The 15,096-nt window shown below is 47.1% G+C and overlaps 3 protein-coding genes across 3 annotated transcripts; 1 reads left to right on the top strand and 2 right to left on the bottom strand.

The window, feature by feature from the left end:
* Window positions 1-111: 111 nt before the first annotated feature.
* N7471_001418 (cardiolipin synthase) lies at window positions 112-2,149 on the bottom strand. Its single transcript, XM_057274139.1, has 6 exons — window positions 2,072-2,149; window positions 1,526-2,012; window positions 1,371-1,475; window positions 969-1,288; window positions 638-902; window positions 112-304 (listed from the first exon to the last, which is right to left on the bottom strand). Exons 2-6 carry the CDS (start codon window positions 1,705-1,707, stop codon window positions 178-180), a joined length of 999 nt encoding a protein of 332 aa, XP_057142318.1. The 5' UTR covers window positions 1,708-2,012; window positions 2,072-2,149; the 3' UTR covers window positions 112-177.
* A 495-nt stretch (window positions 2,150-2,644) lies between these two features.
* N7471_001417 (uncharacterized protein) lies at window positions 2,645-4,511 on the top strand (the record flags this gene model as incomplete). The annotated part of the gene is made up of 4 exons (XM_057274138.1): window positions 2,645-3,613; window positions 3,692-4,115; window positions 4,172-4,425; window positions 4,485-4,511. The coding sequence occupies 4 exons, from the start codon at window positions 2,645-2,647 to the stop codon at window positions 4,509-4,511; spliced, it is 1,674 nt and encodes a 557-aa protein (XP_057142317.1).
* Window positions 4,512-6,334: 1,823 nt separating this feature from the next.
* N7471_001416 (camp independent regulatory protein) lies at window positions 6,335-7,756 on the bottom strand (the record flags this gene model as incomplete). The annotated part of the gene is made up of 1 exon (XM_057274137.1): window positions 6,335-7,756. The coding sequence occupies one exon, from the start codon at window positions 7,754-7,756 to the stop codon at window positions 6,335-6,337; it is 1,422 nt and encodes a 473-aa protein (XP_057142316.1).
* Between the last annotated feature and the right edge of the window lie 7,340 nt (window positions 7,757-15,096).

The following is a 15,096-nucleotide window of genomic DNA, read 5'->3' as shown; positions in this document are numbered from 1 at the left end:
CAAGTGGTTCATAATTTAATCCACAGAAACCTATAGAAATAGAAATCCATATGCATGTTAGATGCTACATATGCGCAATCCCCGTTAGAAAGATACGGTCTGACTCGTGTGGCGAAGATCCAACATTGGAATAATATACAATAAAACTTCTAACTCTGGCTAGTTATTTCTGATTCGCTACTTGCGCTTAGCAGCTGCTTCGGCGATTCGCTTCTGGATCTCTTCCTTTGAGAGGATTTTCACGGCATTGTTGGAAAAGACATAGCTGAGTCCAGACCAGAGAGTGGTGCCGGCAACAAGGTACCTAAAATTGGTTAGTAAAAAGAACCAATCTGAAAAAAAGCGACGCAAGTAAATAATGCAAAACAAAGTAAAGCAATAAAAAAAAACAAAAACATACAACAGTGAGGATTCGCTGGTGGTCACCCACCCAACTACTAACTCACCGGCGTGTGGCTTAAGTACGGCTGAGCGGACGGGAAGCCCTGTTTTCCACACCCTATGGTCGTATGTACTGGAACCAGCCTCGATGTGCCTTAGGGCGGACCATCAGGGACAGGTCTCCCAGATAAAACAAAAAGAGACACAAAAAAAAGACAAAAAAAAGTGGTATAAAACAAGAAAAGATCAAACTTACTGGAATCCAGTCATAGCCTCACTCAAATGCCAGGCACTGACAAACGCCTCAGGGACCACAGGCAGCGCAATCGCACTACCCACCAACACCAACTGCAGAGCAGTATTGACCTTCGAGATCTCAGTGGGTTTGACTTCCGCTGACGGAAGCGAGAAGTCCCAGTACCGGGCCATAGTCTTAGGCTCAGGCAGCGAAATCCAACGGTAGTAGATAGCCGAGATAGCCAGACCGACATCGCGACCGAGGATGATCACAGCGAGCCAGACTATTCAATGTGTCAATCCATGCCCATGTCCAAATACCACCAAGTGATCAATACGAGTAGACTTACCAGGAAGAGAGCCATTCACGGCTAGACACGCGACACCGATGGTCATCAACAGCTTGTCGGCCATGGGATCGATGATGGTTCCAACCACGGTTTGGAGGTTGTACCGCCGGGCGATGTAGCCATCTACGAGGTCAGTGATGCCGGCGTAGGCGAACAGGGATAGCGCTGCTGTGTGGTAGTTATGGACTAGGAGATACCCGACCACGGGGGCGGCGAGTAGCCGGGAGAATGTGAGAATGTTGGGCACGGTGTAGATATTCTCGTGAGAAGTTGGCAGGGGAATCCGAGATAGAATAGGGGTTTTCTTGATTTTCTCAGGTCTACGCTGGGTTAGTTTCTGGTTTGCTTGATCTATGTCCCATTTGGACTTTGGGCATGTCGGCCTGGAGGCTGTGGACATACTGTTCGGGGGTTTTGTTTTCCGGCGATTTTGACCCGGACCATCTTTGCTGGGTGAAGAATGATGGTGGGATCAGACTGGTCTGCAGACAACGAGGTTTCAATCCTCTGATGAACAGTTAGAATTGCATAAACAAAGAAGCAGTAGATGACCATACCCGGTTGGTACTCGGTTTAATGTCGACTGGACCGATGTAGATATACACCGGAATCCATCCCTCTGAAGTGCTTCAGTCTTGAACACATTTGACCGAACAGAAAGACGTGCGTTCTTGAACAGCACTTGAGATCCCTGCCGGCTCGCCCGAAGGGACAACTGGACTGCGCATGAGCCAATCATGGTGACACCAACACAAAGGTGACAACGGCAGGCGTTGGTAGAACCCCAAAATTGACCAGCGACACTGATAATCACAAGCTTTCAACCGGCAGCCTCAACTGTGCATACCCGGTCGGTTTCAGGCTATGAAATGGTGATTCGGTGCAAGTGATCAGCCAGGGGAACCAACCAACGGAAGCTGTCGCGTCGCACAACTGCTAGTAACCTGCAAATTCAGACCCCCAAACCAAAATAAAACAAACGAACAAGCTGATAGCGCAAGCAATGCAAGTAAAAGACAGAATGCTATATAGTACAAACACAATCTAGGGATTGTTAGCTGGATGGGTCGGAATTCGGGCCAACTTAGCTGAACGGAACATACATATAAGAGAATTCAAAATATAGATCTCAGTTCTACCAGGAATCCAACGAGCTAGAACCAAAAAGCTCTAGATCACGGTTGCCTGAGGTTAGATGAACATTGGAGATTGCACCTCGGCGATGAGTTTCTAGTCGGATAAATGGTTTATCCGCCCGTCTCTATATCCTCCACATGCAACGAACTATCCTTCCTGTACTTCCCCTACTTTTGTACATAGAAACAAATATGACAACATGCCTGCCTCTGTTGAATCACCTATTATTGAAAATGAAAATATCATCTCTAGGTCCCCGGTGCCAGGAGTTGCGTCACGGGGATCATGATCAAGCCTATGCTCACCTGATAGCCTCTCCCACTCCTGTGACCTAGAACCCCAGGTGATGAAAAGCATCATCACACAAAACTGCTAGCTTATATCTAAGTAGTCAACTAAAAGACTATAGGGGACAATATGCCATGCAAGCCAAGTGAAAATATCCGCGTCCGCGTCTAGAAAGAGCCCCAAAGCTAGATGGAGAGCGAGGCGAGCCTGCCAGAACGAAACTGCGGTCTTATTGCTTTGCAGTCGCCACGATGTCGCTTACTTCTGTCCAAAACGGGCGTGTTCCGGACTCACGCTCGTTAACTCCAATTCGCAGTGTACCACCAGTCAAAGAAAACGAACAACCAGATCCAAACATGGCAAATCCACGCCTAATTATCAACCGCGCTCTCGTATACGAGCGCCGACTGCCCGGAGATGCCTATATCACCGCGCACGTCCAGCGCCTTCAGCATGGCTATTACTTCAGCGACGCAGTCTCAGATGAGGACGCCGAACACGTAGATTTTCTCGCCATTGCATTCACCTTTCATTCGCCGCACACTATCACGCACCGTATCAAGTCCGCCACTATTAGTGTATCTGTTCGTGGAAACCGTGATCTTTCAAGTTCGAAGTCGTACCCTTATGGATATCCACCCGGTAACCCACGCTTCCTTATGCATGCGCCGCACCTGATCTACGGCAGTGTTTCCCCAGAGACCATGGAGTGGACATTCAGTCTGGCTGGGTCCCTCGGAATCTCAGAATTGCCCGTCAGCGCAAGCGTAATTCCCTCGGGGAGCGTCAATGGTCGGTACAAGCGGTACGAGATGATGCGCATCCAAGGCTCCGCACGTACTTTGAATAACCCAGCTGGCCGCGAATTCGATGTCGAAGCTGGCAAAATCGTCTGGTCCATGGAAGAGAACAATGTCCAGCGATCCGGTCTGCCGCGCGAGTTCACCTTTGTCATGTTGATTCAAAAGCCCTCGGCAAACAGCAAGATTTCTCTGTCGATCGACGTCGACCCCGTCATCGACGCAATGATTGGCAGTTATCCATCCTTGCTGCTGAAACTGCCCGAGTACCAACCTTTACCGCGTCGGGGCGTCAATTTCCAACAAGAAGTCGGACAGCGGTTTGAGCCTGTAGACCCAGTGCGTGGGTTCAACTTTGCAGAACTCCGGAGCATGTTCGATGAATACATCGCTATGCCAGGAAGGAAATTCAGCCGTCAGGTATGTTCACCAAGCAAGAGACCAATGAGTCCCTCAATGCAAATGAAGTGAGCCGAAACTAATAGATACTTCTCTCAGATCCAAATCCCAGCTGACACCGGGATCCCTGAGAATCACTTCCAGGGCACCTACCCAGGGCAGTACGGGTCTCTAAACCCAATCCCGTACCAACAACAACTGCAGACCCACAACCTAGCTCTGCAGAACAACAGCCTCTCCCTGCAGAACAACCTCCTGCAGACAACCCTACAAAACCTCTGGACCACCCAGCCGAGGAGTGAAGAAACCCAATCCCGCCCGCAGCAGGTATCCCCCCAGAGCCAAAACCAAAACCAAGGCCAAGGCCACTCCTCCCCCCAAATTCCCCACCTTCACCCTCACCCAGCACCACCAACCCCCTCCACCATCCCCCAAACAGCCGCCATAACCATCCCCCTCAACCTCCACCTCCACCTCGACCCCACCACCACCCACCTCACCAACCTGGCACGAACAAGCCCAGGCCCCTCCCCCCCCCCCTAACCCCACACCACACACCAAGCCTCCGACGCACACAAGCGCGGGAATTCCCCAACACGCGCGCGGCGAGCGGAGCATCAAACACCACCTCCAGCTCCTCGCCAAGCCTAACAGAGTCGATGATCCCGCACACGGGCGCGCGTTCGCAGCGGTGGGGCCGCACTCTTTCGGAGATTGCGGAGGGGGATGGGTCTGGGTCTGGTGATGAGGAGGAATATCAGACGTTACGTCGTCTGCCAAGGACGCCGATTCACACGTCTGGGACTTCGAGGCGTGTTGGGGGGCGGGATTTGGTTGGTCGTGCGAGTGGGCATCGGAGAGTTATGAGTATGGTTAACTCGCCGCTGTCCAGGTCTTTGGGTTCTGGGTTTTCTGGTAGGTAGTGAATTTTTTTTCTTTCTTTTGGGTGGTGCTCCTCCGGTCTTTCGTCTGGTCATGGTGTCTGGATCAGATGTGCTGTGTGAGATATCCATCATTCTCCTGCTTTGACGAGACTTGATTCGTTCTTTTTTTTGTTGCTAATTAGGTTTGTATCATCTTTTGTCTTGTTTGGATCAAAGACAAGGGTGGATGTGTATATGTTTGGGATATTTACCTTTCTGCTTTGGCGAGTCTAGATTCGCTCTTATGTGTGTTTACTTTGTGTTCTACTAATGTTTCTTTGAGTATATCAATGTGCGAAACTGTGTGTCTGTTTGAGATACCCATTGTCGATATATGAGTTCAGGGTGTGTCTGATCTGTTACTGTTCGAGGTGCTGATAGTGTATAAATAGTGCTTGATTATGATATGATGATTTTCGATTCTATATTTCCCATAATAGTAGGAAACTATAATTATAGTGAGTGATATGTGCATGTAGACGATTTAGCTATGTGTTCTTAATTGTTCCAAACACTATGGTGTCCATATAGACGATGGATGTAGGTTGAAGAGAGTCACAGTTAGCAGAAAAAACAAAGTTATACTTCGATCTAAATATAGACAACCCAGAACACCATTGAATGCCAACAAGGCAAAAATATAAACAGGTTAACATATTAAGCAAATATTACAAGAGAACACATTCAATATCATCTACTAGAGCCTAGCTAACATCAATCAAGTTAAATGGCACAAAATGGGGAAGAATATATTTCTTTGACAACATCCGTCTAAATCCCATCCATACCACATCTGTGATGCTAACAAATGCGGAGCAGGGAAGGACAGAGGAATATAGCAATGTATAGAGTATGGAGCATAGCAATCAGAAAGACTACAGAAAAAAAGAAACGACGCATTCTGTCGGGCAGAAGCAGCTAATATTGGAATTGGGGAATTATAATATCAAAAATCCACCACTAGTGCACAGAGGCTATAATCCATACTATAGACGGGGAATCGAGAGTATGAAGTACATGCACGTATTGATAATAGCCAGAACCAGCCAAACCAGCCCCAGCACCAGAAGCAAGAAAGGAAGAAAGGGACGTATTGAAGCAATCTTTGACCATTGACCATGGAATGAGATCGGAATCACTAAAATCTGTCCCCTCGTTGAACTGGACAGGACAGAGAATATAGAACAGAGAACAGGAACCCGCTCAGACTAGACATTGGAAAAGAAACCTTGGACACCGTTCCGCAGCGTGAAGACAAACATACAGGGAGCAGCCCTAGCAGCGAATAGAGATATAGAGTGTTGGAGAGCAAGTAGGGAAATAAGTAAAAAGTAGGAATCAGAGTCCAAAGGTAAAAGAAGTAGTAATAAAAAAAAGTAGAACCGTTTTTGGGGTTATCGGGTTGTTGCATGACATCGTAAGGAATAAAAGAACGCCACCCACCCGGATTCCCAGAACAGAATCAATAGAGCCACCGAAAAAAAAGTAAAGCAAAGGGGGTAAAGTAAAAGCCAAAACAGTAAAACGCAGAATAAAAAGACAAAGAGCCACCTCCGTAACAGACCATAAAGCAATAGACCATAACCATATAGACAAGAGACAAGAGACGAGTACAGCCGCTGTCAAGTACATATTGTAGCAATAAAACGGCGTTTTCCTCCCAAACATAACAGAACAAAAGCGTAGGGGGTCTATCTCCAGGCAAAAAGCAAAAAAAAAAACGTCAAACAAAATAAAAAAAGAGAAACAATATTCCGCCCTGACTCCCACGCTCCATGGCCATAAGCAATACCAAAGACACGGGAAAGGTATCAAGAGATTAGATTTGAGGTTGCGCCATTTGCGGTTGCGACGCCGCCGTAGTCGTCCATGTCGACATGGGTTGCGTGGCAGCATAAGGTGCGGGTACGTAGTACTGGGAGCGATCCGTATTGTAGTAGGACGGATGGATAGGATTTGATTCGCGACGAGGAACGTTAGGATCGAGACCAGGTATGTTGCGATCAAGTGCTGAGTGTGGGTGTTCCAGCTGGCCGGACAGGCTGAAGCTGCCGCGGGAGTAGGTGGCCGGGGTGGAAGGATCCATGGGGGAGGTAGCGTCTGTTGCCTGACTGCGCGAAGAGATAGAAGAATTGCGGTAGGCGGAAGGGCTGTGGTCCGAAGTGGATCTGTTGCGTTCGTTGAGCGAGCTGGGGAGTCCCGCGTTGATGCCGCCTGGGATTGAGGCCATGCTGTGTGCGCTCATTGAGTCCATGCTGCCGCCGTAAGGCCCTGCGCGGAACGCGTGGTAGTCTTCCTGCTTTGGGGGGATGGCGGACTGCCCAGGATTTGGCAGGTACGGATTTGGCGCGGATTGGCCTGCCATCGGCGCGGACATCGAGTATCCCTGGATTGGGCCTTGCTGCGGGGGATGTGTGGCAGCATAGGGACTAGGGTGCATGTAGAAGTCGTTTGAAGGATTTGGCATGGCATAAGTGGGTGGGGCCATCATCTGTGGGCGATATCCGTATAGAGCGGCATGGGAGGGTTCCTGGTTTTCCACGGCGTTGGCCTCTAGCTCGTCGATCGGAGAACGGAAGCTTTGTTTCTGGGTGAGTTCGGTGCGGGGTCGGATAAAGCGTAGGGAATCCACCATCGAGGGTGGGTTGAGGATGCCGCGCATCACGTCCTCCACACTGTAGTATGAGACCAAATGGTGGGTCACGCCCAAAACCGTCACGCTCATCGTCTTCTTGACTAACCCAGAGTCCTTGAAGCCGTACGAATCAACCAGGGACCCAACCAATGCCCGTTCGAGCTCCGATTGATGGGACGAACGGTCTGAGAAGTGCCCCGAGCTGGGAGATGTCGGAGAATAGCCTTGGCTGCTATCGTGTCGCGGATAAGGTTCGCCAGGCCGGCCGGCTGGAACTGGTCGTCGAGTGGCTTTCTTCATGGCGCGCTTCTTCTCCCCAGGAGGAAATGGCTTGTCCAGTTCACGGTAAACAAGGAAGTTACCCAGAATGCGACTGGGACTCCAGGTGACTCCATCGGTCCAGCGTTTGATGCCGGATGCGTTCTCCTCATAGATGAAGACGCTGCCACTGCGCACGAGATGACTCCGTTCTCTGTCGTGAGGGCGGCGCGGTACGTGATGCAAGACACCGGTCAAGCATGCCTCGAAGAGGATCAGGGCGTCCTGAGTGGTTGCGACATACCCGGTGAATGTGGGCTCCAACACGGCGGCGGTCCCGTTCACCATGATGTAGAGTGTTAAAGAGATACAATCCCAGGTGCAACCCCCGGGGCTTTTGCGACTGATATATTCCCCGATCAAGTGGTTCCAAAGGTTTTGCTAAAAAGGAAAAAGAAAATAGGAAAAAGAATTAAGCTAAAGGAGATCGACCAGGGTATGGAGCAGAAGAGGAGGGTTTTGAGTTGGGACCCCTCAGTTGGAGAAATTCCCAGGGATCGTGATCGGCCACAGAAGCACGGGCCTTCTCAAGTCAGCGAGTCAACAGGTTGCACCGATTCGATCAGAAAAGATGGGGATCTACTAGAAACCCGTTCCACGGTTTGAGTTGCGGCAATTCCCAAGCTTTCTTTTTTTCGGGGGGATCCACTGAGAGAAAGGAGGGAAGGGAATAACTATGTACCTAAATGGGGACCCTGGCTAATTAAGTCTAGAGAGGGGAAGTAAGAAAAAGAAGGGGGGAGAGAGAAGGTCTGAGTGGTGATATCTCCACAGGGAAAATCAGTGATAATCATTTTGTAGATTATTAGATTATTAGTTTATCTTTTGGGATTATTGAATTATTACCATTACCATTGGATTATTCCCTATTCTTACATGTATATCAAGTTTATACTAGTACCTAGTTCAAAACCTGCAGAAAACGAAGTATGGTAATGGGCACCCGGGAGTCTAATGGCTTAATGTTAATGTTAATGTTAAAAACTCGGAGGGTTGGAACCGGAGAGTACATGGATGGTGGTAGACAGAATGCTGAGGCCTGGAGTATCAATGACAGATATGACATGCGATATTATGTTTTGGGCTTAATTTAATTTGAATTTTATTATTTTCCATCTTTATTTTATTTTATTTGATTTATTTTGCCGTTTTCTGAATTTGGTTTGGTTGACCCAGAAAAAATGAAAATGAAAAAGAAAAGAAAAGAAAAAATGGAAAAGAAAAGACAGAAAAAAAAAAAGGAGACGGTGGAATTCGGGGGGAGCGGAGAAATACGGATAATGAAACATCAAAGTCATGATTTCACCAAACCCTCCGCGAAAAGCAGGTACAGTTTCACTTTAATTAGAGAACTATATATCATAGGTACTATAGTCAAGATATTTTCTCAGTAGACAATAACATATATAAACTATCTAATATAATTAAATAATAGACTATACAAAGCAGAGAAGCAATAGAACAGGTCAAGATACAATCACCTCTCCGTGCCATGGGTGATCCCGGTGGAGCCGTGGATTAGGATCGGAGGGGCTCCGTGACATCGTATACCAAAAGTCAAGGTAGCCCCAAGTAGATTTTGACACAGAACAACGGACAATATACCAAAGTCTACCTCGCAGGTTGATTCTGACTCAGCAGACACCTGCCCTCTTTGGAAGAAGAAAAAAAGAGAGAGAAGTAGATCATCGCATGTGTCGGTCTTTGTCGAGGGCAGTTGTGTAAAGTACAGGACTGCCCCGGGGCGTGTGATGGCTGTGACCAATGGACCTACAACATAGAAGTCATAATCTACATTCTACATTTCATTGGTTCATTCGCCTACCAGTCCCCACTTTTTCCCATCTGACGCCCCATACGAGAAATGATCGACTTTTGTCTCAGACAGTTCTGGTTTAACCTTAGGAACCTCAAAGAGGATCCCAATCCTCTGAAGGGCGTCATATCTCTCATTATGGGGGCATACCACTAATCTCTTCTCGGAGAATGGACAGTGCACGCCATAACGAGCTATTGAAAAATTGATCTCCACCTCGAACTCCATGGGTCATGATCATCCAACGGCAGTCAAGGATAAGATCCTCCACGGTCTGGAGCAGCTAGTCAGACGCGGGTCAAATTCCATCACACTCTGGTTTTCTTTTTTTTTTTTTTTTTTTCTCCGGGTCCGGGCAATCGGTGACTTTGTGGTTGGATTTACTGCTCCATGACTGGTCTGCCATATTGACGGTTTATGGAATTTCCCAACAAGAAGTTGAGAGAGGACTGAGCGCGCCCAGTTGAAGGTAGATCTCCGCCTTGACCCATCGATTCGGTGGTATACAATCTACATACAATAATGTATACGGTATACAATATTCGGGTATCGACCCGTCAAGTGCCATTTAAACATACTCCCAATCAGCACGAACGGATGTGAAGAACCGGGGAACACCACGCGTCCGAGATAAGAAACAAAACAAAAAAGAAGGTTAGGCTTCCGGGCTTAGAGAGAGTTTTCGGTAACTTCTACTTTACTCTTACTTCTCGGGGCTCTACCCCCAGGGCTAACATCTTGTCGAAAGTTAAGAGGGGAAGAGGGTCCCGTACCTAACCAATCCAGCTAACCCGTAAGACCAAGAAATTACGACTGGGGTTCGATTGGACGGCCAAAACTTTCGCGGGAGATCCCCAGCAGATCCAGGCCACACTGCCACGCACATAAGTCTCAGCCCGGCCCATACCAAGACAAACCACCGACACTGGTCTCAGCCACTAACCATTGACATGTGGCCTGGCTATGCACCCCAGCCGAGCCATGGAGCTAAGGACTTAGGATCGGCGGTTTTGTGGTTTGAGATAAAGGGAGAATGAGCGAATTTTGAGAAAATGGGGATTATTATTTTACGTATCTACATAGTACAGAGAACGGCCTGGAATTAATAGATTAATAGAATTGTAGGACGTTAGATAATAGTTCGGAGGACAGTGCTCCGTTGGTTTTTTAAAGTCACAATTAGGGTCCCAGAGGAGTGGTTGGCCACGCTTGTTGAAACTCAATTGGCGCGAATGACAGATGTCAGTATATAACCAATTTAGTTGCCTTGCAAAGTATAGACAGACGCGAGAAAGAGATATAATACTTTCTCTTAAGAATAAATATCGCTTAAATACTCCGTAAGTACGTAAGTTATGCGCTGAATGTGATGTATCAAGAAACAGCATAATCACCGAAGAGTCCGATAGAACCAAGTCTAAGCGGAAGAACCAGGAAGGCGCACACCGGACCAAGAACCAAAACAATACTATTTCGAATAAATAGAAAGAATAGAAAGTTCTGGACCGAAATCTGAGATCATCGATATTCTGCACAGCCCATCACAAGCCAAGGATTCCTCTAAGCGCGGGGAGTTAACGACTAGACTCCGATTACGAGAAGTAAAGAGGTTAGCTTTGGCGGGTAGGCTAGCAAAGATACCCAATATTTAATATACGGGAAAAGGAAACTACCTTGGTACATACGTACTAAGTAGCTTGGCATTCCAATCTAAATTACCCCACAAATGCCATAGCAAATCATATCATAACCTCCGAAGAGGGGGGATGCGTACCTAGGTTCATTTACGGGAATTGTGTGGCTTAGGTCTTTATTGCGTAGACCAGAAGGCGCTTTCAGCAATGGGCGATCTCGGTTTATGACATTATCTTTTCGATTGGAAGATCATCGACAATGTCCTCCGTACAACATACTTCTTGGTCGATCTCTTAGCTGTTATTTGTTCGGAGAAACCCACATCCACGGACAGTGCACACCCATACCAGACACTCGGGGCGAAAGAAGGATTATTAGATTACATTTTACATTTTTTTAATATACGGAGTAGGTGGGGTTAGAACTGCTAGGCGCTTGAACGGGTAGGTGAATAGCGATTGTAATAAGCAACTGCAGGCATGTCAGGTAGAGTTTCACTGACAGTGAAGAAAATGGTATACGTATTTTAATTTTATTCTTATTTCCACTAATAAGTGGTCCGTACTCCGTGTTCCGTACCTACTCCTCAATAATCAGCCCTAGACCCGTTTGGGGTTAGAATCGTCGCCGATACGAAGATCGCCTCGAACTAGGCACAGGAGGCCAGGAGGCACAGGCACAGAGCCACACAGGTAATAATAGGCAGATGCACGCACCTTGAAGTAGAAAAATCCGAACCGAAATAACTCACACTAATCCAACTAGTCCCGGTGGCGTCCGTACTATGCTTCCTTTGGAACAGACTAAGAAATGCCGCAACTCTCAAGGGTCTAGCACTAAGGGGCGATCATCATTAGGGAACTTGGCATCAACGAAGATCCGGTTTGGTCCACTGTATAGTGATTTCGGGGGATTCTAGCTTTGTCTTCGGAGGCTCGGAGAAACTAAAAACTATGTTAATTCCTTTGTATACTATGAAGCTTGGCACTTGGGACAGTGTTATCTGCAACATCCAACACATTCTACTAAGCCGTAGATACTATCATATAATAAAACGTACAATCAAGCGAGATGTGCATTGCATGTGCATCCACACATGCACCAAATACAAGGCCCCAGTACTACTATGCACGGTGCCACAAGCACAAGTCCCTACATCGCACAGAGATCATGGGGAAACAGAGGACAATGGTACTACCTCCCTAATTCGTCCACAACCCCGAAGACTGTTTTTAGGACTTGGTTCTCTCACCCGCACTACGGGATAGCCTGGGGTCGTCTCTCTACCCCTGATTCTGCCTGTCGATTGCCTATTGGCGGTTAGGATATTGCTTTTAATGTCAGACTCCTAGCCTCCTACAACAAACATCAATAGGACCGGAAGTCAGCGCGTCATTGGTTGGGTTTGTTTGGATTACGTATGTATCCGTAGTAGTAAAAAGTGACATGACATGCCCGACAATCATGTCAGGGCAATAATGCTTAATTTGGTTTGGTAATGTCGGGTGACATGGCCACAACTGCAGTGGAAACATTTCGTTGTCAGCCTCAGGAGGGTCGAGGGTGAGATCATCGAGATCGTCTATTTATTCCGTTTCGGGGGGGGAGGGGGGTGTTGGTGGGTGCGCTTTGTCCGATCGCGCTTGTCTGTGCATCGAACAATGGACTAGTTCTCATTCAGCTGGATACCTACTCCGTATCAGGAGGCGAAAGGAAGAGGGAAAAGGCAAGAGGCAAATAATTCGAGACACCCATGGATAGGAATAATGGTGTCGGGTCATTTGTATAGTTCCTATTAATCATCGTCTCCACCTCGTATATCAAGACATCAGACCCCGTGATCCTCGTGTCAAACCAGCCGATCGGGTGGAAACGAAGAACAAAAACGTCCAATCAGTCCAATGAATCCTGTAAGTTCCAGTAATAGTTAATGTTGGCGTGTCACACACAAGGGATCGCTCATGCCCATGTGGTCAGAATGACGGTTGGCAGGGATCATTGTTGAAAGTCCCAGCGCTATGGCTCGTATCTGGTGGTGCGACTTGTCTCCTTTTTGCTCAAGAATCAAGGGGGACTATTGTATTCTAGAATTGTACATGGAAAGATGTACATCGTACATCGTAGGTATTACAAAATACGAGTAACTTCATGTTACGACTCTTTATCACATCTAGGGCTTTACCTCCGTCTCTAGGGCGCTCATAGTGCATTAACATGACAATGCTAATGAAAATTGAAGTTATGCATGTTGTAGTTTTACAAGTTGAACTTCTTGCTTTGTTTCTGTTACTTTCGCCCTTCCGTGTAGAATATGAAACAATACATCAATTCTGGTTATTTCTGTATGGATATTTGCTTTGTCTTCAATCCTTAATTTCAGCTACTCTATACAGAACGATCTCAATCTATTCCTTACAAAATCCAAATTGCATGGCATGCATGATATGGATTATCGATAGTCCCAAGAAACTTACTAGTCTAAAGAGAAAATCAACTCCCTTCCCCGGCCTTCCGTTCTCCGCTTTCTTATTTCCCCTTTGGGAAGAGCGAGCCTCCCACAATCGGCATCTGGCGGTAGAAGAAAGCCGAGCTTACCAGAACTCCCTCTAAGTTAAGGTTTAACCATTAGAGACCAAGTACTCCATAGTATAACACCTTATACTAAATAAACTGTAGCTATGGAGTAAACTGTACCCCGTAGTTATGGGGATCATACTTCACGATCTGATCAAGATGTATCAAAATGCCAAATGACCCACTATTAAAACTAGGTAGAGAGATGACTTGAATGACTAAATTCAGTCAGATAGAAAAGGTTTGAGACTCAAAAGACCACGATAACGTGCAGAGTGGTGTGATAACATTAAAGTTCCTACTTCGCTGGAGCCCGTCTTAAATAGCCCGAGGAATTGCCAGGCATCAAACTGCGAACACAACCAGATTACCAGCGGCCGCCATATAGACGCTGATACCAGAGCCACTAAGCCTATAACACTACGAGGTTCTATACATACGAACTTTCGCGGAAAAGTCCTTCAGATTGCTATACAGAGTGTCCTTCGATGAGTACCACAGCCTTGGGACACGTCGCCATGCATCGATATACTAGTGCACATCTTTAGTGTAATGGGGTGCATAAAGCATTTTGATTTATGACATCAGTCGAAAAAACATTTACTTGGGATTTTCAAGATCTTCAACAACGCTATTATTGAGTCTATTGACAAATAGCGGGCTCATGGAGGAGCTACTCTAGAGTATATGCACCGTACCCTCTAGGAACGCCTATCCCACTAGCTTCTTACGATTCATGTCTTCTTTTGTAATTGATTCTAGCCAAGAGGGCTTGAAATACCTATCTAATGCACAATGGAAGAAAGAATGTGAACGTACGGAGTACGCTTGTAGATCATGACCTGGGGATCCACTAAATAGTTTTGTTCACCGATCTTGACTCAAAAACAGGGAGGCGAACTGAATCGTATATTGTATGCACCAGAAAGTACTCCATACAATATAGGGCTTCGGTATGTCGCCCGCCTAGCCACCGCGGCATACATTGTCACTCTAGCGCCGCGCTTTATATTGTACCGCGACAATAATTTACAGATTGCCTGATATGTGGAGACCAAGAACATGGATACATATTATGCACATATATGGAGCTACGCCACTATTCCAGCTCAGCTGGAACGTGTTCCCGTCCCAGTTCGCAAGATAACACCCAGTATTCTAGAAGGCAAATCCTGACATCTCCGCCGATCCGCCATGTGCATTCTTCACCATGCAGGAGAAAACGCCTTCCCTGCTCAGCTGCCAAGCCGTCTCAGATGATCGTGCTAGGTGCATGACTATCGGTGCATTACGTACTCCATCATCGCCTTTGCCTTATGCAGACTACAGGAATCCATACAACATACATGTGCGGAGTACCTCCTGCAGGATACTCCTATCCATCTTGCTATACGCCCTGTACGGAATACTAGTCGGGACTATAGCAGCGCAAATCTGCATGGCCTCGATCTACCACGCAAAGAAGCGCGCTAGGAAGCAAGGAAGCATTGCCCCCTTACGACCCCCTCCAACCCCCCGATAACAATCACCCCTCAATACATGTACATGCTCCGAGGGGGAGAAAAAAGGATGATGTACAGCGCTTACCAAAAGAGCCAGGATG

The sequence above is a fragment of the Penicillium samsonianum genome (genome assembly GCF_028829775.1).
Source record: "Penicillium samsonianum strain IBT 33392 chromosome Unknown utg000001l_segment0_segment0, whole genome shotgun sequence".
Taxonomy (NCBI): domain Eukaryota; kingdom Fungi; phylum Ascomycota; class Eurotiomycetes; order Eurotiales; family Aspergillaceae; genus Penicillium; species Penicillium samsonianum.
This window is presented reverse-complemented; position numbering and strand designations above follow the sequence as displayed.